The 26,497-nt window shown below is 44.1% G+C and overlaps 2 protein-coding genes across 2 annotated transcripts in view; one reads left to right on the top strand and one right to left on the bottom strand.

Annotated features, from left to right (window-relative positions):
- Positions 1-13,663, bottom strand: part of SLC4A8 (solute carrier family 4 member 8) — a 68,726-nt gene extending 55,063 nt beyond the window's left edge. Inside the window, exons 1-2 of the mRNA XM_040642469.1 lie at positions 13,527-13,663; positions 941-1,022 (exon numbers count right to left, since the gene is read on the bottom strand). Of these exons, the coding sequence (XP_040498403.1) occupies positions 941-1,022; positions 13,527-13,571 (127 nt within the window). The 5' untranslated portion in view covers positions 13,572-13,663. The remainder of the gene's footprint in view (positions 1-940; positions 1,023-13,526) is intronic.
- LOC103675494 (classical arabinogalactan protein 9-like) lies at positions 13,570-15,294 on the top strand. The gene is made up of 3 exons (XM_040642470.1): positions 13,570-13,806; positions 14,228-14,355; positions 15,059-15,294. The coding sequence occupies exons 1-3, from the start codon at positions 13,570-13,572 to the stop codon at positions 15,093-15,095; spliced, it is 402 nt and encodes a 133-aa protein (XP_040498404.1). The 3' UTR covers positions 15,096-15,294.
- The last annotated feature ends 11,203 nt before the right edge of the window (positions 15,295-26,497 follow it).

Genomic DNA, 26,497 nt, shown 5'->3' with positions numbered 1-26,497 from the left:
GCAGGTCAATAAAAATGACTCTTCTTTCCCTTCTACTTCAGCTGGGTGTTTTTAAAATACAACTCTGCACTATGAATTCTTAAAGAATATGTTACAGGTGTGTATGTTTTCTTTTGTCTTGTTTAGATGAAAACACCAGGCAGAAATGCGGATAATTAGAATGGGAAGAGCAAATATTGGAGATGGGGCAAACTGAATAATATAACCAAACAGCTGAATAATAACCAAACCGAATAATAACCAAACCGAATTTTAGAAACGATTTGTATTTTATTTTCTTTTAAAATTGTGTATTTACATTACTATTTGTAGGCACTTGCCAAGAATTGACAAACTGGTCTGAGTACTTTACAGTCTCAAGGAATAGGTCATTTGTTCATATTTATATTGGACTTTAGAGTGCTCAAAGCACTGTCTCACATGCTATTGGATCCTAATGGAAGGTATTAATATCCCTACTTTTTAAATTGAATTATAATTAACATCAATGCTGTGTTCGTTTCAGGTGTACAACATGATGATTTAACAATTCTGTGCATTACTCAGCGCTCATCGCAGTAAGTATACTCACCATCTGTCAGCAAACAACATTATTACCATATTATTGACTCTATTACCTATGCCGTACTTTTCATCCCCGTGACTTATTTTATAACTGGAAGTTTGTACCTCTTAATCTCCTTTATCTATTTCACCTTTTTCCACCCCCATCCCCGGCAACCACCAGTTGGTTCTCTGTATTAATATCCCTACTTTTATTTGACAGATAAGGACATAGAGCCTAAGGGAAATGAAGTGATTTTCCCCCGAAGTCTTACAGCTAGTGAGAAAGCTAGAGGACTCAAACTCAGGCCTCCTGATGGCAAAGCTCTCCTCCCACACCAGTGTGCCTCTCGTTAATTCTCCCCCGCCCCACCCCACACAAAACCACAGTTCTTACCTTCCAACTCCTCTTTCTCATAGTGAATGTTGAGAATTGTACTGGTCCCACCCTGATCCACCACAGCCTCTTCATCTGGTCTCTGTTGAAACATAAAGAAGTAGCCACGGTCATATGCATATGTTCATTCGAACAGTCATTTAAGTCCCACGTGTATGCCAGACCCTTTTTGTTTGTTTGTTTGTTTTTAAGATTTTATTTATTTATTTGACAGAGATAGAGACAGCCAGCGAGAGAGGGAACACAAGCAGTGGGAGTGGGAGAGGAAGAAGCAGGCTCATAGCGGAGGAGCCAGACCCTTTTTGCAACCCTTGAGGGAGAAAGCACCACAGTTTATGTATGTTTTTCACTTGAACCTCACAATAACTTTGAGACACAAACATGACAGCCATCCTCTTTCTCACTTTATAAAAGAGCAGCCTGAGAGTCAGAGAAAATGAAGTAATTATTGCTCAAGGACACAAATGTGGTCAAAGGCAGAGGTGGGACTGAACTCAGGTCTTGTGACTGCAGATCTCATGCCTTTTCCAGCCCCCCACTCCACCTGTACAAGAGGATAATAGGTCTGCATTTTGTAAGCAGTGTCAAACACATCATTTCATTTAGTGTAAATCGGTCTCCTTGACCTCTTTACAGTGTTTGAGCCTCTTGTCCTTGAAATTCTCCACCTTGTTCCTCTGATCAAGTCTCCTCTCTCTCAGCCTAAGGCTCATCTTCTTCCTCTAACCATAATTCCCAAGCAAGAACACTCTACCTTTTGTTTCCCTCACTTGAGTCTTACAATTTCAACAGCAGCCTGAAACTGTTGACTCAGTATTTGACAAACCATTGGGATGTCACTCACAAGATCCACATGTCTAAAACCAAACTAATCTTTCCAAAACTAGCACCCTGTGCTCATTTACTTACACTCACCCATGGTACCTTCGTTTCTTAGTCCACGTTTGAAATTTCAAATGTACTGATTTAACCATTCCATGTATATTGAGTGTCTATTTTATGTCTTCAGGGAGATCGTTTTCTCCCTTTTCTTATCAAGTCCTCCTTTGCAATTTCTCTTGAATCCACTCTCATGTCTCATCTACTCTAGGCCACACTCTCCAGCCCGTTAGGTCATACAGGACACGTTTTCAGTTCTGGAACCATATTTACTTTCTTCCTCAAGTGTTTCTCCCTCTGCCTAGAACTATCACCGTCTCCCTGCTATCCTCACCTCCACAACCAGCAACTTATTCATCATCCCATAGATCTCAGCCTCAATGCACTTCCTTGAAAGGCTTCCCTGACTACCCCTCATCTGAACTAAGCTAGGTCCCCCCATTTATATGCCCTCATAGCGCGCTGTACTTCTCCTTCATAATGAAATGTCTCTGCTCAAGGGAGGGACGCTGTGTGTCTTCCTCAACACTGTTTCCCCTACATCCTACACAGACATAGTAGGTACTCAATAATTCTTTGGTAAAATAATGAATATAACGGCACCTACCTTATCAAAACCCTGGATTATTTCAAAAAAATATCTGAACTGATTTTCCTGCCAATCTATTTCTCTTATCAAATCTGCAGCTCCAGCCAAGTTCACTGATCCCATGGGCATAGGGCACATTCCCACTTTCATGCCTTTGCTCACATGTTCTGTCGTCTAATGTGCCCATCCCCAAGTCTTCACCAAATCCTGACCATCTTCTAGATCCTGCTCAAATTTCCAGCTTACTGTCTTAATTTTACTCCTTTCCTTTCCAGTTATCATCTATGTCCCCAAATAAGGCAACCCTGAACGTAAAGCAATCCATTTTCCTAATGAGAAGACTCAAAAAAGTTTTTTTTTTTGAAAGATTTTATTTATTTGAGAGAGAGAGAGAGAGAAAGAGAGCGAGCTCAAGCAGGGGGAGCAGCAGGCAGAGGGAAAGGGAGAAATGAGCTCCTGGCAGGGCAGGGTGACTGACGTGGGACTCGATCCCAGGACCCTGGGATCATGACTTGAGCTGAAGGCAGATACTCAACCGATTAAGCCACCCAGACACCCCTCAAAAAGGTTTTTGAGGACAACTTGAATACATATATATCTCTGCTATTTCTTTTTTTTACTCAAGTATAATTAAAATAGGTGTTAAATTAGTTTCAAGTATATAATATAATGATTCAACACTTCCATACATTACTCAGTGCTCATCAAGGTAAGTGTATTCTTTTTTTTTTTTAAGATTTTATTTATTTATTTGACAGAGATAGAGACAGCCAGCGAGAGAGGGAACACAAGCAGGGGGAGTGGGAGAGGAAGAAGCAGGCTCCCAGTGGAGGAGCCTGATGTGGGGCTCGATCCCAGAACGCCGGGATCACGCCCTGAGCCGAAGGCAGACGCTTAACGACTGAGCCACCCAGGCGTCCCAAGGTAAGTGTATTCTTAATTCTATTTATCTTTTTCACCCATCCCCCTGGCAACCACCCATTTGTTCTCTGTATTTAAGAGTTTGAGGTTTTAGGGCACCAGAGGCTATATAGATATAGATATAGATATCTATATCTATATATAAGAGAAAAAGTGTTGGAACATAAGCATCTGCTCAACTTAAAACCATATAGAGGAAGAATAAACCATGAACAATTTTTTTTAATAGTTACCTATAGAGGAGTGAGGGAATAGGGTGAGGAGACAAGGGCAGAAAACTAGACTTCTTTGAATATACCTGATTTTATAAATATCTCACATAATTTTAAAACAAAACTAAAAATTTTAAAAGCAATTCCCAGAAATGAGAAACAAAATGAAAGCAAAGGTCAAATTGACGGCATAACTATTCCAAGACAAATTATTCCACGTAACTAAGATATAATAAATTGACTGAACATCCTTAGTGGCATATACCCTAAAGACAGAAAGAGTTTAAGAAGATCTTAAACTGCTTTTTAGTTATCTATTGGTGGTAGTGTTGGTGCTATCACTCTGAGACTGTTGTGCGTTATGAGATCAACAAATGAGTGATTATGTAAACTTGTTCTGTCTTTCTCAATGTCATTGAGAACTGGCATTCTCAGCAGGGGTAAAAGGAAATACAGTCTTAAGATAGAAGTTAAGTAAAAACCATGTAGTCCTGAATTTGATTCGGATGTATCAACAAGAACATGTATTTTTATCTTTAAATGTTTTTAAATTTATAAGTTTACATTTTCTAGCTCTGTCCACTCAAAAAGCCTAGAAAAAATGATCAGCCAGAAGCAATGAGTATCCTCAGCACCTAGATTGTGGCCTCTTAAAATATCATTTTCTACTAAAAGCCGCCCACAGACAACTAGGGTGGTGTCAAAAGGACTCAGGAGTCAACTTAAAGAGATCTCTTGCTTTTTAGGACAATCTGAGCATCAATAAGAGTAATAACTGCAACAGATTAACTATATCAAATATGTTAAAATCTATGAGTTTGCAATGTCACTCTAAAAATTAACTGGTCACCATTGGAAGATAATACTAACAAACCAACACATTATTTTGAAAACTGTTAAACATTTATCTTGACTTTCCTATATAAATTGTACCATAGTGGTTTCATAGAAGAAATGAGAGAAGTTTCTTATTATAGAAAAGAATAAATGAAAAAGGAATGTTAGAATTAGGACATCGCCATTTTGCAATCCCTAATGGAGTGCATTGATTTTCCACAGCCGCTAACATCACAAAGAGAGACAACCAGACATTGTATGTCTCCTAATGGGAGGCCATATCACCACCCATTAGGTAATCTTAACAAATAAATTGTCCCTGAATCTGATCAAGCCTCTAAATCCAAATACCAATTTACTGAAAATACACTGAAACACAGTTCCATGGAAAAACACCAGCATGAAAATACAATCAACAAAACTCAGACTCTGGGAAACTGTAGAACAAATCCTCTCCCTCCCCTTACCCCCTTTTTAAAATAAATAACTGCAAGAAGAGAAAGACAGAAACAGAGACAGACAGGGAGAGAAGAAGGCGAAAGGAGTAGTTTAAAAGAGGCGACAAATCAATCTCAATGTGTGCACTTTATTTGAATCCTGATTCAAACAAACCAAAATAATTTTTTAGTTATTTTTTTAAATAATTTTTTGAGACAATTGGAACTTTGAATACTGACTAGATCTTTTATCATAGTAAAGAAATTGCTATTTTTTTCTTTAGGTGATACTGTGCTCATTTCTAAAGAATTCTTACCTTTTTTGTATGGAGTTGTTGAATCACTATCTTATATACCTGAAACTAATATAACACTGTTATGTTAACTATGCTGAAATTAAAATAAAATAAATGCTTAAATTAAAAAAAGAATTCTTATCTTTTAGTGATACACACAGAAATATTTACAGATAAAACTGAAAGATTACAGATATGGAAAAGACTATATTAACTTAGAAATATTACTTTTTTCGCATTTTATAATTTTTTAAAATAACTTGAAATCTTCAAATACATCTTTAATATCAATGTAAAGACTCACATAAAGTAAAGGAATAACTTCTAAGCAGAACAACTTGCCTTTAGTTTAGATTTGTTATTTATCTAGCTCATCTTTTAGGTCATGGATTTCCTGATGGCAGCAGCCACAATTTGTCATCTTTATGTTCTTAGAGCCCAATACAGTAGCTTACCACTCTAAGTAGGTTGCACTCTTGTAAGTCCCAGAGGGGGAGGTGGTGTGCCTATGTTCACCACTATGTACCTAGCAGCTAATATAATGTCCAGTATGTGGTAAGTATCCAAAAACTGTCATGAATGAATATTTATTAGGGTTTTGAACTCTTTAGCATATGATCATATATTTTCCCATTAAACTTCATATATATGTATATATATGTATATACATATATATGAATAATTTTTCATGTTGGCTTCCCCACAGGTTTGTAATATCCAAAGGACAGGGACCAATTAGTTATAATGCTTAGCACTGTCCGCAGATAACCGGCACAGCATAGAACACAGCAGGAATCTGGAGAAAGGGGGCAGGGGGAGGGTGGGATCATTGATGTTATGATTCTAAGAACTATAAAAACAGAATATGGAGAGCAAGGTCAAACATCTGAAATATTCAGGTTGAAAACTCACCTTGTTTCCTTAATTTAGATTAGTTAACCACAGCCTAAATTCATCCACTTTCTTTGTCTTGCCAAAGAAAACAGAGCCACTGTCAAACACCATTAGTCAGAGCATTTGAAATGTCAGGCTTGAATGTGAATGTGTGGACCTCGTGTGGATCCCTGTTCAAATAAAACAGCTATTTAAAAAACTATAAGGCACCCACATAAATTTAAACAACTAAATGGATATTAATTATATTAAGGAGTTAATGTGAGTTTTAAAAAATAATAATAATATGGTGATTTGGTAGTTATATCATTAAAAAAACTTCTTAATCTTCAGTGATACACACTGAAGTTTTTACTGACGAAATGATATGATGTCTGGGATTTGGAGAATGGGTGGGGACATAATGGAACAAAACATATATGTGTTTATTGTTGAAGCTAGGTCATGGGTACGTGACTAGTCACTTTTACAAGTCTTTCTACTTTATTATCTGCTTGAAATGTTCCATAAATTTCAAGTATATACAAAGTTTGTTTAAAATCATAAAAAATGAAAAGAAAAGAATATCAAGTCTCGTTGATCTGTGCTTGTTGCAGATTCCTCATCAGCTGGCTGTTACTTCCTCTGATACCATTGTTATTTCTGGCAGAGAGGATTTCTTATCCATAGATTTCTAGGGTTCCCATGAATGGGCTTCAGGATTATGTGTGAGTGTGCATTTTTCTTGAGAGGGCCCATAACTTCCATCAGATTCTCAGGGAAGCTTGTGACTCAGAAAAGATTGGAATCATGAGAACCACATTATATAAGTTTAGGAGAAAAAGGAAAGAAGAGTGAACTGGAGAAAAGGTGGTGTTTTTAAGTCTCCTCTTTTCTGTACTTCCGCCTAGCTCACTGACAATGACCCACTATGTAAATGTGAATTGATTTGGGTGCCTACCTCAAGGACTGGAGAAGATAAAAAGAACTAAGGAGGTTAAATACACATTAAAACACTGAAATTGCAAGGCACATCTTGTTATGAGTCTTGAAAAATGAATGAATTATACCTGAGTAGCAGACCAGATTCTGACTTACAGTTAATGGACAAATGAAAAGGCAGGGGCAGAGCTGAGCTTTATGTAATGGCTCCAGCTCCTGGAAGCAGCCCCAGAGGCTGCAGGGGTGCGGGGAAGGCAGCAGGCAGTGGAGCCCACCCTGAGCGCTCTCCCTGACTCATGCCCCCTGCAGCACCACTCTGGACCTGTGGGGTGGGGGACCAGCCAAACTCAACTCCCCCTCCTTTCCTGCAGTTAGTCTCAGACTTTTCACCTCCGAAGACCGCTTTCATCTTTTTTCCTAAGGATCCAATGTTTTCAGAGATTGTGTATAACACCCTTCCACCCCTCCACCCTCCCATCCTCACCCCCAACAAAAAAAGAGTCAAGCATCTCTTGAGTTCTGATACATTTAACCATTTTTAAAACAACACACATAGAAGTGACTTCCAGGGTTTCTAATCAGCAAACTCAGTTGATACAGTGAGTATTCGGAACAAATATTTACTGAGCACTTCCTGTACGCCTAGCGCTGTGCCTTACGTATATTACCCCACTTAATCTTTACGGCAGTCTTAAAGCAAGGTTAAGTAAGATCACATGAGCTAAGTGGGATAGGAGGAACTCAAAACCAAACCCCTCTGTATTCTTATTAACATTGTATGCTAACATTGCCAAAAGCAAAGAACCCAGTCATTTCAGAGAGCTCAGGTCACCTAATCATGCATTAGTGTTCACAGCGCAAGACCCACATTATTACCGTCTTAAAGCCTTAGTGTGCCAGCACCTGGTACTTAAAACTTGTACTTTGCCCTTTTACTGACCAGACTTCTAATAGTTCTCCATCTTATGCACTTCCATCTTCCTCTTCAGCCAGCAAAGTCTCAATTCTGGCCCCTTGTATACCCTTGTCAGTGAAGCTGGCCCACAGATGCCCATCTGTCTAATGCCCTCAATTCGACATCCTCACTGAACTCAGACTGCTTTAGTGAGAAAAAAAGGTTCCATAAGGACTTGTACAGCCGTTCCGGACCTCTCAGTGGCCATGAACTCCTGACTACCCGGGAGCTCCCTATTCTGACTATTCAGCAGCCTGCTGGGGCCTCAAATTTCAAAGTAGCTCTGGTTTCTCAGTGATTCTTTTCTTGAACCTCAGCTGGAGTCACTCCTGTTCAGTATTCAGATTACTAGTTAGTTAGTACATGGTAGTAGGCAGAGTAATGTCCCCCCCCCAAGTAGGACTGCACATGGAAGTAAGGTTCCTAATCAGTTGAACTTGAAATAAGAAGATTATCCCGGATTATCTGGTAGGCTCAATGTAATCACAAGGATCCCTAAAAAGTGGAAGAGGGGGACGGAAGACTAGAATCAGAGCAAGAGATGTGATGCCAAAAGCAGGGTTGGAGACATGCTGTGCTGCTGGAAGGAGGGAACTAGGCGCCAAGGAATGCAGGTAGCCTTCGGAAGCTGCAGAAGTCAAGGAGACCAATTCTTTCTTGGAGCCTCCAGAAAGAAACACAGCCCTGCCAACACTTTGATATAGCCCAGCAAGAGCTGCGTTGGATTTGTGAAGTACAGAACTGTAAGATAATCAATTTGTGTTGTTTTAAGCCACCACATTTGGGGTAATTTGCTATGGCAGCAATAGAAACTAATACACAGATTATGGTTCCCTAACTACCAAGACCAGAGTAAACTTATTACTACCTTACAGGAAACAACCAACCACTCCATTATCTAAGATTTGTTGCTGTTACCTAGCAGCAGATCTAGAATAAACATGGTTGCTTTCTGTGTCCTGATTAGTACTACGGCAGTCTTGACCGAGAGCCCTGTCTACCCTGCCAAAGCAAACTTGAGCTAAGGCAATTATCTACAGATTTTGAAGGAAGTAAATTTACAACCTGGATTGTCCCCCAGACTACCTCAATTCTCTGCTTGGCAGGACAGCCCATACCTCTCCTATTGAAGCTCCCCAGAAGAGCTGGGAAAGCCATGTACAGAGGATGCTCACAGTTTCCCCCACTCCTACAAAGGAAAAGAACATCTAGTGTATTTTGGGAGAGGGTTGAGGAATATGGATTGTACAGCGCAAGTAGTGAGAAGAGAAACTGCTATGGTTGATGATTTATTCAATAACAGTCAGTAAATGTTAACTGGGCTCCGACATGTGCCAGTCATTAGGCGCTAGCATTCAGGCCTCCCTCAGGAAGTCTTGGCTTGGACGAGTTTTTCCAGGTCCACAGAAGATATAGAATGTGACTATCTTCTCATCAGTCCTTCTCATCATCCATCCTCCCCAATTATCACCCATTTCCCAGGGCTTGGTATTCTGAAGATTTCTGCAGAATTTTCCATTCTGAGCAGGACTGATTCACGTAAAAGCCTTGGTCGTTACCCAAACTCACTTGCTCGCCTCTCTGTCACTTACACCACCACTGAACCGGCCTGCAGTTCCCAGCACCCCTTGCCTCAAGTCCTGATGGTTCCGACCACTCCAGCCTTCTCCTCCAGCACTTTTTTCTGCTCAAGTCTGAAAGTGCTGATCAGGAGAACTCTGAAGATACAAGATGTCCTCAGTTCCAGTCCAAACTAGAGGCTCTCCCTAAAGCTTTCTGCTCTTCCTCCTCCCTTACTACCTAACCCCTTTAAGAGCTCGTTGACTCCTAAAATTTCAATAACCACCTCCAGAGATCTTATCAAAATTCAGTAATGCAGGCCTTCATTAAGTCATCCTACATTACAAAAAAAAAAAAAGTCATCTTAAATTACAGCCTCCTCACTGGCCTCCCTCAGTCCAGTCTCTTCCCTATCCAATACATCCTTTGTATACCTTGCCACATATCTTCCCAAACACTTATTAAGCGCTCACTCCAAACCAAGCTCTGGTCTAGGTTTCAAAACAGAAGCTACTGTAATGCAGAGTGATTAAAGGCACATATTTTGGAGACAGTAATAGCACTCGGTGGGCATTGTGAGCAGAGAAGACTGAATGATGAATTCTGATAGTGATATAGAGCCAGACCTTGAAAGCTAAATGGAATATTCTAGGTGAAGAGGAGGGGAAAGATTTCACAGCCAGAACACCTGAGCAAAGGCCCAGCAGGACACAAGGGAGAGCTTTTGTGTAATCAAGCAATGGACACCTGATACTCTGTACTAACCCTGCCAAGACCATGAGTTCCTTAAGGAGAAGCACATTGGCTTTGGATACAGGAAAGTCATTCATTCACTCATGCAACTAAGCACCTGTTTTATACCAGGAACCGTGCTGTACGACAAGATTTTCTACCTGGTTCTTGCCCCCATGAAGTTTCTTTTTTTTTTTTTTTAAGATTTTATTTTTATTTATTCGACAGAGAGAGAGACAGCCAGCGAGAGAGGGAACACAAGCAGGGGGAGTGGGAGAGGAAGCAGCAGGCTCATAGCGGAGGAGCCTGATGTGGGGCTTGATCCCGTAACGCCAGGATCACGCCCTGAGCCGAAGGCAGACGCTTAACCGCTGTGCCACCCAGGCGCCCCCCCCATGAAGTTTCTATTCAAAAAGATAATATAGAAATTGAACAAGAACACTTCAGATGAGTTATAAGTGCTATTAAGAAGATAAAACAGGATTATCTGAAAGAGAGTGACTGTGGGTGGAGGTCAGGGAAAGCCACTCTGAGACGGTAACGTTTGAGTGGAGTCACAAAAAAGCCTGGGTAGAATCATGTCCTAGACAGAGAAAATGACAGGAACAAAGGTCCTAAAGCATGAAGGAGCTTGCCATATGAAAGAAACAGAAAGAAAGCCAGTACAGAGGTGCATGGTGAGAGAATGGGGGAGAGGCTGTCAGTGCTGGACACATTGAAGCTTGTAGGCCATGATGAGTTTGGTCTTGTTCTAAAATGCACCAGGAAGCCACTGAAGGGTCTCAAGATAGGATCAGGCATGATTTGTGTTTTTAAAAGCTCTGTCTGGCTGCCATGTGAAAAGTGGACTGTAGAAGGGCAAGAGAGAGAGAGCAGAGGGAAGTGTAGGAGGCTAGTGCAATAGTCCACACCAGAGATAACAGCCTAGGCTTATGATATTTACATGTGATGCCTAGAATCTCTGTTTACACCGAGTTACACAATCTCCTCACTTTGCAAAGTCCATCCCCCCGCAACACACACAGAGAGAGAGAGAGAGAGAGAGAGAGAGAGAGGGAGCGCCTAGCTGGCACACAGAAGTCTTCATTGGTAATTTTCAATCGGTTGACTGTCCTCCAGGTCATGCCTATTTTCTTCGCTCCTCCTGCCCTCATTTATTTTCCTCCCTATATCTCAAGTGCCCATTTGCCCATCACCTGACTCAGCCTTCATGAGGTCCTACTGTTTCTGCTCTATTCCTTTTCCTCTCTTCCCCCCACCACTCATGAAAGTTACACGAACTAGATGTAAAGGAGATAATTCTTTTGTATTCTACCCCAGAAGCACTCAGGAGTTATCAATTTCACAGAGCACTAACAGAAGCTTATGGGTTATTACGATCTTGACAATACAACTGGTACACATTCTGCATGTTAAGGACACTGTCTCCTCACACTCGCTCCAGCCTGTTCTATTCCCCCCCACTGCAGCCAGAGAAATCTTTCAATAGGAAAATCTGATCATGATCTCATTGGTGCTTGCTCTCTCATCCCCCCTCCCTCGCTCTCATGCACTTGTGCTCTCTCTCGCACTCTCTCTGTCCCTCTCCTTCCCCTCCCTGCTTAAACCCCTTCAGCGGCTTCCCCTTGTTCCCCAAATAAATCCCAACTTTATCAGGATGGGCCATAATGGCCCTGCATGTTATGACCCCAGAGTGTATCTCACACCACTCCCCGCATTGCTCCCTGTGGCTCCAGCCACACTGGCCTTCTTTCAGGCCCTCTAACTAGATGTGCCCCCTTTCTGCTATTCTCTTTGTCGCCAACGTCCTTGATCTCCCTCTTTCCTCAGTTAACACTTATTCTTTAGATCTTTAATTTTCTTCCTTAGCAAATTCTTCTCTCATCTAAGGCCAAGGCTGGAACCACTCAGAGCACTGCCTATCTTTCTTTTGAAACACTTATCACAGTTCATAATAATACATTTACTTATGGGATTATTTGATTAAAAATGGTTATTTTCTCCACCCCCCAAGACAGGAAGCTCCAGGGGACAAGAACATTGCCTATTTTCACTCATTGCTGTAACCCCAACATACATTTAAAACACTTAGTAGGCCTTGGGAGGATCAGGTATGGAAAGATTTTCCAAAATCTTAGATATGGTCCCTTCTTTGATGGAGCAAGCAAGCAAGGAATCATGGATCTTCTGTGACAAACTATTACCAGGAAGAAGAAGGGAGTCAGTGTCTGATGCCCATTTTGCTACAAACTCGGACTGTTCCCACTGCTTCCTTACAGAAACCATCACGGACATCAACATGGCACTTGTTTCCAAGACCCATCATCCTTCCTTAGAAGGCCCATCATCCTCTTGACGCCCCTCCACTTCAGACTTGACACCCACCCCCCCTTCAACCTCTCTTTCCAGAGCAGTGACCAGACCACCTGACCGCATAGGAAAGGGGGGAGTGGGAATTCAATGAGCTAGCACTCACTTACTAGTTTGTCACACAATAAAGCCTTTCACAAATAGCACCTCATTTAGTCCTCAAAACAACCCTGTGAGGTAAGCAAAGCAGGTATTACCATTCCCATTTTACTAGATGGAGAAACTGAGGCTCAAGGAGACAAGGGACTTACTCAAGGTCACAAAGCCAGTGCAAGGCAGATGAAGGATTTGAGCCTACAGTCTCTGACACCTAGTCCAATGCTTTTCCTGACATTTGTCACCCCAACAGTTATCACTTACTTAAATCTGGTTTCCTCATTCCCTTAATTAAACACCTCTTCCTGACCTCTCAACACTTCCCCATCCCATTTCCCCTTCCCTTCTCTTCCCAGAAGTTGTCAGCTGTCTGCCCAATGGGATGGAGAAAGTCATAAAGCTGGCCACACTAACGGGGTCTGGTCCCAGCCTCCAGTCTTTCCAGCTCTTTCTCTGAACCACTGATGAACCAGAAGTCTCCAGAAATAAAAACACAAAGAGGAGACCTGCCCCACCAGAGCAAGGTCCTTCGCCACCCTTCCTCCCCCGTTCCAACAGGACGCCGCGAGGCCAGAAGCCAGCCTCTCTCCCAAAAGCGTGTACCCTTACAGAACAGCGGTCACCCGCCCGCCGCCCTCAGGGCTCCCCGGGGCCAGCCGCGCAAGGGATGCGGCAGTGATCCGCCGGCTCCCAGCTTCCGCCCAAGGTCACCCTCTCGCGGCCCCGGCCCGATCCCCAGCCGCCCGGAGCGCCCCCTGGTGTCCCGGGCGGACCTCCCCTCGCCCTCAGGGAGTGGCCTGCGGAGCCCGGCTCAGGGGCAGAGGCAGGAGGGTGGGCAGAGGATGAGGAGGCTGAGCCCCGGGGAGGGGCGGGAGGCGGGGCCCTACCTGATAGCTGAGGACGCCGTCCGGCTCGTTACTGCCGGCCGGCATGGCGGAACCCAGCTACGTCTGGCCCGACGGCTCCAGGCCGAGCGTCAGCAGCCCGCCCGCTCCGGTCGGCTCTGAGCCGATAGCCCGAGCGGCGACCCCTACCCCGGAGCCAACGGTCAACCATCAACCGCCGCCGCCTCCATTGCCACCGGCCCGCGAGGCCTCGCCGCAGCCAATCAGCGCGCGGCCTGTGCGGCCAATCAGCGCGCGGAGCACGGGAGGACGCTGTCCGGCGGTACCCTGGGCTACCGGGAGGAGGAGGAGGGAGTCTGGGGAGGCTATCGCTCCGGGCCCGGTTGCCTTGGAAACCGCCTCCCTCCCTTCGGGGGCCTCGGGGCTGAAAGGTCCTCCCAGCTGCTTGCTAGAAATTGAGAATCTCGTGCTGCTATTTGCGGCTGCACCTGACCCTTGAAAACTGAGAAAGTGTCGGTTTTGTCTAATTCTGATGTTATTACTTAGGTAATGGTTTTCAAATTCTGAGGTAACAGCCCTTGGGATTGAAGAAGGAAGTACCAGAGGATGAGGGGGAAGGGCCTTCTAAAATTACTTGTTAATCTAGTGGCTAGATTAAAGTGCATTAAAGAGAAGCGGGCAGGCAGTGATCAGACCCCCCTCCACAGACTCACTCCAACTCAGGTCTTCTCCTCTGGTCTTAGGTTGGCAGAGAAACGCACAGAGTGGAGCCCAGGCGGATTGTTGAAATAATTCCACAAAAATGCCTCCAACTTTTCCGAGAAATGATCTACGGCACATTATTATTTAACAACAGAACCACGGATCTAAGGCAAGGTTGGAAACTCATGAGCAATGCGTTCAGGTTGATTTGGGCTTGAAGCAAAACAGAGCCTGGCCTTAAACCAACCAACCCTCTGTCCCCAAGAGGAGGCAAGGGGCCTTCTGCCTTTCACGCACTATCACATCAGACTGTACGTGAGTCCATATTTTTAGAGCGGGGGGGGGGGGAGACAGCCCAAACGATTCTTTGCTTCAAAAGAAACTACATCTGGAGAACATAGTCGGGTACGTGTGAAATTTCAACCCCTGTATACCACAACTTGCGTTGGACCTGAAATTTGATGTGTGTCCCTGGGTCAGAACCATATTTCTAATCTCCTGTCTAAGGCCCCTGGTTCTGTTTCTGAGTCTTAACATTCTTTGCCACAGTCTCTGTTTATCTCTTCACTAATTCTGTCCCTTGAATTTGGAATCCACTGTCCCCCATTTTTGCCCATCAAAATCTTAACCATCCTTCAAAGTCAATCTCAAAGGCTATCTCTTCCCAGAAAACTTTCTTTATCCCACTCTCTCCAACACTTCTTAGAGATATCACCTCTCCCTTCTCTGAAGCCTCACGGCACTCCGTATCTTATATCAGTTACCATGCTGTGGTTACTTAAGTACTTTAATTATATGTTGAGTTTAACTTATTATAATATTGTAAGTTTTTTGAAGATAATTATTTTTTTATGTCTTTCTGTGTTCCACAGAGCCTCAAAGAACACTGGGCATACAGAAAGAAGTTAACAAATATATGTGCTTCTAATTCGATCAAAAACATATCCAACCCTACTATGTACGAGCCCAAATCGCACTGAAGATGCAGACAAATTTAAAATATAATACATATCTTGGGGCGCCTGGGTGGCTCAGTCGTTAAGCGTCTGCCTTCGGCTCAGGGCATGATCCCGGCGTTCTGGGATCGAGCCCCGCATCAGGCTCCTCCATTGGGAGCCTGCTTCTTCCTCTCCCACTCCCCCTGCTTGTGTTCCCTCTCTCACTAGCTGTCTCTGTCAAATAAATAAAATCTTTAAAATAAAATAAAATAAATATTTTAAAAAACGGGCACCTCTGGCTCAGTTGGTTAACCATCTGCCTTCAGTTCAGGTCATGATCCCAAGGTCCTGGGCTCAAGCCCCGCATCAGGCTCTCCGTTCAGCAGTGAGTCTGCTTCTCCCTCTCCTTCCACCCCGTGCTCACTCATGCTCTCTGTCACTATCATTGTCTCTCTCTCAAATAAATAAAATCTTTTTTAAAATAAATAAAATCTTTAGGTAATAATAGTAGGAATGTACATGGCCCGTTCAGAGTAGTCATGATTTGAGCCAAAGCAAAAAGTCAGAGAAAAGAACAGTAGTGAAGCACAGATCGTGGTTTAAAAAAACAAACAGGGGTGCCTGGGTAGCTCAGTCTCTCCAGGTTAAGCATCCGACTCTTGATTTTGGCTCAGGTCATGCTCTCAGGTCTGTGAGATAGAGCCCCCCCCATTGGCTCCAAGCTGGGCGTAGAGCCTGCTGAGGATTCTTATTTCCTCTCCCCCCCCCCTCAGGTGAACGCTCTTGAGCTCTCTCTACAAAAACAAAAACAACTATGGCCAAATTATGGAGAGCCAGTTAATTTATTCAGATGTTGCTTTTCTCATATAATAGAAAGTAAGACTCTGCTGAAAGTTTTGGAGAACACTTCCAGGTTCCAGGCTTTGTCATTAAATGCATGGTATTATGTAATATTTATAATATCTCCATTATTTCTCCATTTCACTGGTAAGAAAATGGGGGCTAAGGGAAGTTTAGTAGCTTTCTTAAGATCAGGCAGTCATGAAGCTGGGCTTTGGTCATTTATTAATTCAAAATACATTTACTGAGAACCTATGTATTCAGGTTACATGTTGAGGAAAGAACAATAAAACAGAGTCTTGCCCTCCTGAGCCTTACAGTCTAGTGGGGAGATAGTAAACACATAAACAAACAGATGATTACAGATTATGATGGCTGCTAGGAAGTCCATAGCGAGGCCATGTGATAGAGGGTAGTGGGGGGTGGGGTGAGCTGCTTTAGACGGGGTGATCTGGGAGAGCCCCTCTTAGGAGGTGAGGCAAGGATGAGTCTGTCTGACTCTAGAGTTCTTGGCCGCTATGCAATATGGCCAGAAACTGCCATTGGCGTGAGGTGGGTTACAGGGAGGAAAGCCAGGACAGAGTCAGATAGAATGACTCTGGCAACATGGTAATTCAGGAGAGGCCAAGGATGGTGTTCAAAGGGAGGATGTGCCCCGAATACCCCCCTCCCTGGAAGGATAGCTCCTAGCCATGGGAGTGGGCATGAGTGGGCAGAGGAGGGAGAGGGCTCAGGGGGTAGAAAATTCCTGGGAGCTCTGGTCGGTCTATTTTCCTCCACTTCAAATGTGGAGAAAGTCAGTCTCTGGTCCTTGACTCCAAGGTCAAGAGCCCCATCTTCTGGTCTATTGTGCAAATTACAAAAGGAATTAGGCCACGGAGCCAGCCTGAGGCTGCCTGAGGGCCAGCCGCTCGCTCTTCGAGGTACTGCAGAAGTAGGCTCTCCCCTTACAGCACTGTTTTGGTCTCTCCTTCCCAAAGGAGGCTGGCTCACTTGGCTCCATGCTCCAGGCTCTAGGCTTCCAGCCTCTCATGCTCCCTGTACTGCTTGGAAGCGTGCAAATATGCAACTCTCTATCCCGCCAGCAAGCAGGCTCTAGAAAAGCTGGAAGGATAGTCCGCTGAGGACCCTGCCTCACAATGATGATTTTTCTAAAGAAAGCAAAAAAAAAAAAAAAAAAATAGAATGCAGAGCCCTTAGAGGTCTGTACAGGATTCTTGGCCCAGAAGGAGGCATGAAATGCACAGGAAAAAGCCAAGTACGCCCGGAGACAGAGACTGCACATGCACACACATCAACAGGGAGGCCAGGAGGCAAGCAACACCTTCATGAGGCAGGTCCTATCATCCCATCCCAAGTGAGAGCTGTAACTTGCCCTTGCCACACAGTCAGCACGGTTAATAAATGAAGACGCTGGGCTCTCAGCTCGGGTGCATCTCATTCCAGATGCTTAACATGCTTAACCACTCACATCCTCCCATGGGTCTGTCCAGGGCTTCCATCCTTCCCTAACTTTTATAGGATGCATCCTGTCTTCGTGGCTTCCCAATGTGGCTCTCCTTCCAGATTTTGCCTCCAGAGCCTTCTCTAATACCGGTGGTTCTTAAACTTTGGGGGAAGAGGGGTTTGTCTTGAACCCTCTGGGGACATGATAAAATCAATGGGACTCTGTTTTCAGATAAGTACGCAAAGCCCCAGATTTTGCATTTAATTGTAAGGGAGCGTTCACAGGCTTCCCAGGGAAGCAGCAGGCACCTTACATACATTATCTTTAAATATTGGCTGAAAAACATAGAAATTCTTTTCTTCAGAGACAAAAAGGCACAAACACGAGAAACTCAAAATGTCTGAGCAAACGTTCTCACATAATTGCACCCAATCTTTTCATCAAAAGCATCTTAATTTCTCCATCATTTTACCATATCCCTTGCTCCGTTTAAACTGTCAAAAGAGCCGCCAGAACAGAGATTCTAGTCTTTCCATGCTATTAAGTAGCTCCAATTCCCAGCTGCATCGTATACCTGATTTTGCTCTCCCCCACCCTTCCTCTTAATTACACATCTAAACCCAAAGCAAGGTTAGAGGAAAAGGCGTCAGGATCCGAGGGAAGACTTAATTAGGGCTTGTTGGTGCTGCCGTCTGGGAGCATTTCCTGTGAAGGGATGGGGGGGCAGGGAGCCAGGATTCTTCGTCAAGCTAACAAGGTGGTGCAGGTGCGCGATTTGCCTTCAGCCCTTTGCCAAGTGACAGCATATCCAAAGAGACTACTGCATACCATTTCTTTGGGCACCGCATGCTGCCAGCCTGGAACACTACACATCACAGGGAAGAACAATGGAGCGCTACAAAACCTGACTCCTGACTGGGAAAAGCACTCCCCCTCCATTCGTCATCAGCGTCATCCACAGAAGTTCCCTAGACTGGACTCGCGACGCCTTGCTCCCCCCTAAGGAAGGCTGTGGTAGACGGAAACCCACCTAAGGCGGCAAAAACCTGCAGTCTGCCTTTTCTAGAATCACGAGGGAGATAACTGGACAGAGGGAGAGGTGGGGGCAAGGACCCACAGAGGAAGCGGACCACGGGAGGAAAGCAGCCCTTTGAGGAAAGAAACCTTGAGACTTCCAGATCCAGATAGGCAATCATTCAGGAATTTGGGAGAAGTGGGTGTTGACCAAGAACCATTTGCCAAGTCCTTGATATCAAATCCAAACACATTTGTATTAATTAAATACATCTATCTTATCCATTTGGAACCAAACCCAGTCCTGCTTCGAGATCAGGTGGTTTCTTTCCACATCTTATCGGCTTGGGGATAAGACCTCTTGAGCTTGTTATCCTGCGTGTGGAAATTCTTGCCTCACCTTTAGCTGTGATGCCTAGGATATCCTTAAGGGGGCAGCACATTCAATACCTCACATTTGTAGAATTCTATATACTCTTACCTTTTTTTTTTTTAATCACCTTATCTCATGTCCCTTCCACGGATCCGTAAATGTACACAGAAACATTTGTTAGACTAGGAAGCTGAACTGTGGCTGGAACAAGAACTTTCCCAGGCCAGTTAATAGCGGAGCTGGGTCAAGAACTACTAATGCTTTCCACTTCGTTGCGTGGCTTCCTAGAAACATAATTCCACTCAGCCACTTCCTACCTAAAATTGAATTGATTTCAATTGGACAGTGAAAGCGTGACTCTCCTTTAGAATTGACATGCATTCCCTATAGCAAGAGCCCAGAGTTCCTCTTCTGTTAGTTGCCCTTTCCCCTCAGATGACAGTTTGATGTAATTTCCACTTTGGAAAGCTTGTCAGTGATACCCATTCATTAGTTTACTAAACAAACTCTCATGAACAGCGGAAAATACCTCTTACTGCTTCTTATCTCTAGAAGCACGTTATGTGACATAGATATAAATTCAGTCCAAGCTACTCTTACTCCCGGGGAAACATCCCTTGAGGTCTTTCATTTTGCAGTTAATAAAAAAAGAGACCCATTCAGACATTTGGGCTGGGGCAAAAGGGAATAGACATAGAATTTGAATGTATTTCCCTGGTTTATCTTTTTCTACCTCTAATCTTTTGCCAAATTGAAAAGGCCAGCCTCCTCTTTAAAGAAGGCAGAGTTTCTCTCGTCTTTTCTTATAAAATATAAGAAATATTTATATAAGAAATATAATATTTACTGGATTTACCAAGAACAACCAGAGCTATGAGATGGGCAGCCAATGAATAGCAGGGGAAAAAAAGTCCAACCTTAAAGCAGATATAGAAACAATCAGCTTTGTTTGGGATTGGCCAAATGAACTAAGGTTGGGGCACCTGGGTGGCTCAGGCAGTTAAGCACCTGCCTTGGGCTCAGGTCATGATCCCAGGGTCCTGGGATCAAGCCCCACATCGGGCTCCTTGCTCAGCGGGGAGCCCGCTTCTCCCTCTGCCCCTCCCCCCACTCATGTTATTTCTCTCTCTTTCTCTCAAATAAATAAAATCTTAAAAAAAAAAAAAAACTAACAAAACAGGGGCACCTGGGTGGCTCAGTCGTTAGGCGTTTGCCTTCGGCCCAGGGCATATTCCCAGGATCATGGGATCAAGCCCTGAATTGGGCTCCCTGCTTCACTGGGAGCCTGCTACTTTCTCTCCCACTCCCCCTGCTTGTGTTCCCTCTCTCACTGGCTGTCTCTCTCTCTGTCAAATAAATAAATAAAATCTTAAAAAAAAAAAAAAACCTAAGGTCTCCACAACTTGATTCTAACCTGTATATCAGTTTGGGTCTCTCCAGAACTTCCATCCTCTAAGAGACAGAGAATTGTCCTCTAGGAATTGTCTGAAGTGGCTTAAAAGGCCACAGACCAGTTTTCTACTCAGTACAATCCTTCTTCACAGTATCCCAGAGAAGGGGCCGTCCAATTTCCCTGGATATTTCCAGTGACAAGGAATTCACCACAGAACAAGGCCACCAGTCCCATTCCAGATTCAGTTTGCCTCCTTGAAATATCCATTTTTTATTCCAGGTGTTCGCTTCTGTTGCTCCCAAGGGAAATCTGCTTACTTTCCCACGTGACAGCCCTTCAAATACTTGCAGCCAGTTTATGAGAGCCTCCCTTGTTCTTGTCTTCCTTAAAGGGCATGAGCAGGATGGGATTACTGTCTCCAGCAAGCTATTTGCATCCTTCTGATTCTAGACTACTAGGAGAACTTCCAGCAATGAAAGACAGAATTTAAAGAGACTTCCACTATGGTTAATGTTTGTATGTGATAATGGTTTGTGGTTATATAGGAGATGATTCTTAGAAGACTCATGCTTCAGTGTTTGGGGTAGAGTATCGTGGTGTCTACGGATTACTTTTAAGTGAGTGGTCAGTATAGGTATAGAAACAGATATGCCTAGATAGAGAGGAAGAAAGCAAATATGGCAAGATGTTAACAATTGTGGAATCTAGTGGGGGCTTTACAGATGTTCGTTGTCCTTGTTTTTCACATTCTCTTTATAGTTAAATTTTTTCATAATTAAAAGTTGGGAAGTAATTATATAATTGTTGAATCACTATGTTGTACACCTGAAACTAATATATGTCCACTATACTTCAATGTTTAAAAATATTAAAATCACACTGTTCTCTCTTTTTAAAGATTTTATTTTTAAGTCATCTCTACACCCAACCTGGGGCTCAAACTCACAACCACAAGATCAAGAGTCACACCCTCCACTGACTGAGACAGCCAGGTGCCCCCAACGCACTGTTACCTCTTAAAACAAAACAAAATTTTCTCCTGAAAAAAAAAAAAAAGGTGAGAAATAGAGTACCAAAAAAGGTGGGGGATGAAAGTAAAATAAACACATTTTTGAAAACACAAATAATCAAACTAAAAAAGACCTCTATCTGGGTGCCTGGGTGGCTCAGTCAGTTAAGCATCTGCGGTCAGCTCAGGTCATGATCCCAGGGTTCTGGGATCGAGCCCCCACATCCCTCATCAGGGAGCCTGCTTCTCCCTCTCCCTCTGTTGCTCCCCGCTCCCCACCCCGCTTATATTCTCTCACTCTCGCTCCCTCTGAAATGAATAAAATTTAAAAAAAAAAAAAAAGAAGAAGAAAAAGAGGAAGAAGACCTCCATCAAACAGGCAAATTCCCAGGCCAGTAGGCACTACATTCAGACACTTCTGCCCCGAGGTGGCCAAATGCCAAAAGTACAGATTGGCTCCAAAATATAAGAACCGTGCCTAAAGGAAGATGACTCAGTGTTTTAAAGATAAAGGATGGGCAAAAGCATGCCACATAAGTGAAAGAAAGAAAGGGGTGGGAGGAGGAGGAAGGAATTAAAGGTCGGAGGGAACAAAGGAGGGAAGGAAAACAGGAAGCATCCATAAACAGATGAACGGATAAAGAAAATGTAATGCACACACACACACAGAGGAGTATTATTTAGCCATAAAAAAGAAAGAATCCTGCCATTTGTGACAACATGGACGGACCTTGAGGGCATTACATTGGGTGAAATAAGTCAGACAGAGAAAGAAAAATACTGTATAGTATCACTTATATGTGGAATCCAAAAAAGCCAAACTCATAGAAACTGAGTAGAATGGTGGTTGCCAAGGGCTGGGGGGTGGAGAAAATGAGATGTTGGCCAAAGTGTACACACGTCCAGTCATAAGATAAATAAGTTCTGGGGATCTGATGTACAGCATGGTGACTGTAATTAACAATACTCTATCATATACTTGGAAGTTATTCTACCTCTGAAACCAATAATACATTATATGTTAATTAATTGAATTTAAATTAAAAAAAAAGAAAGAAAAAGTTATGTGACGTGATGGATGGTGTTAACTAACCTTATCTGGGAAAGCATTTTGAAATATCCATGTATCAAATCATCACATTGTACACCTTAAACTTGCACAAAGTGATATGTCAATTATATCTCAATAAAGCTGGGAAAAAACATATTTAAAACTAATTCTTTAGGAAAAGAAAAGATAAACCATCAGCTAACCAAATCATAGCACGGAGGAAGGGCAGGTAAAGAGAAAAAGCATAAATGCATAAAGTAGTAAATGAGAATATTTCTTTGATGCAAAGGATATTTGCTCAACTCTGTGTAAGTAACTGAAACACTCATTTAAATGGAAAATGTTCTATAAAAAAGAAAGATTATTAGAAGAAACAGAAAATCCAAGCCACAGAGGGCAGCGGGGAGAGGGAGGGACAACAAGAAAGTTTCAAATACTCTTCACTAAAAAAGATGAGTGAATGCAAGCCCAGATGCATTCATGGGTGAATGTAACCGGAACCATCAGAGCCACGTTATTCTTAGGAAAACACTACAAGTATTCCAAGTAGTCAGAAACTAGTTAAGAATGATCACAATCACCTCCATTATTTAATGGGTAAGAGGGGATTAGCCAATGGATGTTGATAACAGAAAAAAATATATACACAAAAAATCAGAAAGGAGGAGACTATATAAATGTAAACCTGGAAAACCTACGAAAATCAACTAAAAACTATTGCCAACAATAAGACAATTCAGAAAAGTGGCTGGGCACAAGATTATTATACAAAAGTCAACAGCTTTCCTATAACACAAAGCACAACTGATTAGATAACAGAATGAGAGAGGAATTCTGTTACAGTAATAAGCAGAGAGATGGAAGTTCTTAGCAAACAAGTAACATGCAAGACCTATGTGGAAAAAAAAACCCCAACTACTGCTGAGTGACACAAAAGTCTTGAGTAAATAGAAAGACACACCTATGTTTGACAGGAAAAACTATTTTATTAAAGATGTTAATTCTCCTTTTACTTATCTATACATTTTAGGACGATAAAATTACCAACTGGGTTTATTTATTTGAAGGGCAAGTAAAAATCTCCAGGGAAACTCAGAAAAAAACAAAAACAAAAAAACATTGTAGCTACTTAGATCCCTTCCTCACTCCTTACCTGTTCTGGAAGGAATATGCTTCAGAATGAGCATTACACTGGAAACCTCTTTCCTTGAAGAACAGCTGAGAGAGGGCCCACCGCAATGGCTCGCTTGACAGGAACTCAACTCTACCGCCTCCCTCCAGACCCGCCGCCCTGCAGTCTGGCTGTGGCAGCCCCCAGCTCCCTGTGTCACCCATACCTTCCTGCGGCCACAATCCTGGGCAGCCTTGGGTCTTGAAGCAGAGATGTAAACACCATGTTCCCGAGCTGCCAGCCCCAAGGGACACTCCAGAGCACGGAGAGCTCCAGTCCTTACCATCTGGGAGCTCTGCCACATGTCTGAGAGATACTGTTAGGGGTTTAATTGTGCCCTCCACACCCTCCCCCAAATATGCCGAAGTCCTAACCCCCAGTGCCTCAGAATGTGACTTTATTTGAATAGAGTCATTGCAGGTGTAATTACTTAAGATGAGGTCATATTGCAGTAGAGTGGGTCCTTATTAAAAAACTTTCATATGATGACGCAGAGAGACACAGGGAGACAGCCATCTACAGTCCCAGGAGACACAAAGATTGCTGGCAAGCCCCCAGGAGCCAGGAAGAGCCAAGGAAGGGATCCCCCTACAGGTTTTCGAGGGAGCGTGGCCCTGAAGATTTCTCCAGAACTGTGTGACAATGCATTTCTGTTTGAAGGCACCTCGTTTGGGGTATTTTGTCATCTCAGCCCTCAGAAACTAACACAGACGTCTAGCATCAGAATCTGGGCACTGCACACCCCGGGGCAGGAAACTGAGCACCTGGGAGAAAAACAAGGGGGTTTGCAACAGAGAATTCTGACCAGTTCAGCTAGGAGTGTGCTTTGCCAAGCAAGGAGCCCAGGTTTGCGAGACACACCCTCGGCGCAGGACACCACCCCAGGACCTTTGTCCTTTCAAATGCCTCCTCCAGTTCACCGAGCTTCCGCCTAAGGACTGACTGGTCTGGGCTCCCAGCCCAGGGCCGCCGCAAGCCTGCTGAGCCAGCCCTGCCCTGGCTCTGTGGTTATTCAACACTCGTAAGCCCAGGGGTCCTGGGGACAGGGCGGAGCCTCAGAGGACCCCGGACTGGACTTCTGGATCAAATATGGCGGCACGCAGGGCCCACAGCACTAAATTCTGTGGACTAGCTGGGGCCTAGTTATCTGTCCTCCAAATCGTGAGGGCCACCTAGGTCACACATATGCCCCTCACTCTCCTGGCATCTCTCCCACTCACCCACCTGGCAACCTTCTACTCATTTCTCACCAACCAGGTCATGTCCCCTTTTCCTCCAGCAGGTGAAGTTAACGGCTCCCTCCTGTGTCCCCCCCCACCCCCCAACCTCTGACATTCGTTCCTCTGCCACTGTCGTAATTCTGTAATGTGGTAAATACTCCAGGGGAAAAGGAAACAGGACTAAAACTCAGAATCAAGTCTGATGAGGATCTGTCCTGCGGAAAGGCATACACAGACAAGGGGCCCACTAAGGAACCTGGTGCGGAAGAACCACTGGACAAACGGGAGAAAAGCCCCGGGACCCAGACGCTAAGGACAAGGAAGAAAAGGTTTTTAAGGAGCGAGAGGCCAACGGCATCACTCAGCAAATGCTACAGAGGCCACAGTACAGCTTGTGGTCTCTGTGGCTCGCCTCACTCTTTCTTGGACGCTATAAAGAAATCACAACAGAACAGAAAGAAATGGTTCAGTAGATAGGGACCTCACGGACAGGGACCACGTCTGCCATCTCGGCCTCCCAGCACAGAGCGCGGTACTCCATCCTGACTACGCTCTATGCCTTCCACGGTGCTTGCAAAGGCATTAACCTTTCCAACTGCGGGCAGAAGGTGAGAACGTTCTTGCTTACTCCAGGACAAAATCTCTCTCCTGAGGTCATTCTATTTGTAGCTGGTGATCTCCCTCATGAAACCAAGAGTTCCCTGAGAGAAACGCTTGTTTCTTTGCCTTCCTCTGGCCCTAACCCCGTTTAACACTGAACTTGCCCTCAGGGAGTGCAAGACAGCAGCTGCCCCCAATACAGTTCCTACTTTCAAGGAAGCACCCTGATAACCCCAATGACTTCTCTCTGGTGCTTTCTGTCTCGTGTCTCCCGGGAACCAGGCAGTCCAATTTGTTGGATGCCATGTGATCGGCTGTATCACAGCACATTTTATGGCTTTAACTTAATTTATTTTAGACATTGTGACATGAGTCTGTTTTTCTGAAAAACAGGTCACCTCTTACATTACTTATTTGGCCATCAGCCCCCTCCTAGTTGACAAGGATGGAAACGTTTTGCGTCCCTTTTCTGGTAATGGATAAGAGTTCCTCCTGGAGGGCGCCTGGGTAGCGCAGTCGTTAAGCATCTGCATTCGGCTCAGGGCGTGATCCCGGCGTTCCGGGATCTAGTCCCACATTGAGCTAGTCCTCTGGGAGCCTGCTTCTTCCTCTCCCACTCCCCTGCTGTGTTCCCTCTCTTGCTGGCTGTCTCTCTGTCACATAAATAAATAAAAATCTTAAAAAAAAAAAAAGAGTTCCTCCTGGAATAAGAATCAAAAACCTTCATAACGTTCATAGACTTTGACCCAGCAAGCTCTAATTCTAGAAGTTTACCCTAGGAAAATGGCCAGAGTTGTACACGAAGGGGGTTTACAGCAGCATTACTGACATGTGACAGTGGAGACCCCAGAGGGGAATTTGGGTTTCCAAAGCAAACATGAGGGACGTGTTTGGCCACAGAACATTAACAGGCCTGGGCCCAAGGTTGTAATGAAGTAAAGAAACGGTGAGCCGGCACTAACAGGGACTGAGGTGCAGCACGCCCTGAGAGGCTGGGAGACAGGACAGACACTTGACCAGGCTCTTGCCTCTCTAGTCTTGGGGTCACTTCGTCTCCCGAGGGAAGTCCACCAGTTCCCCTGGTTTCCCACGTAGCTCCATCTCCAAGCCCTACCAGGGAGATGGCCTGGCTCAAGGGCCTCTTACAGGATAAAGTCTAGAAGGACTGGTGATCCATCCCTCCCAATCCCAATATGTCCTCACCTCCCCCGCTATGAGTCACCACTCGGCTCCCCTTCTCTGCTCCCTAGAGATC

This window comes from Ursus maritimus, unplaced genomic scaffold (assembly GCF_017311325.1).
Source record: "Ursus maritimus isolate PB19 unplaced genomic scaffold, ASM1731132v1 scaffold_26, whole genome shotgun sequence".
Lineage (NCBI taxonomy): Eukaryota > Metazoa > Chordata > Mammalia > Carnivora > Ursidae > Ursus > Ursus maritimus.
This window is presented reverse-complemented; position numbering and strand designations above follow the sequence as displayed.

Coding starts and splice junctions, on each gene's coding strand:
- LOC103675494 (XM_040642470.1), top strand. CDS start 13,570: ATGGCGGAACCCAGCTACGTCTGGCCCGACGGCTCCAGGCCGAGCGTC. Junction 13,807..14,227: donor CGGGAGGACGCTGTCCGGCG/GTACCCTGGGCT, acceptor CTCTGGTCTTAG/GTTGGCAGAGAAACGCACAG. Junction 14,356..15,058: donor AACAGAACCACGGATCTAAG/GCAAGGTTGGAA, acceptor TGTGTTCCACAG/AGCCTCAAAGAACACTGGGC.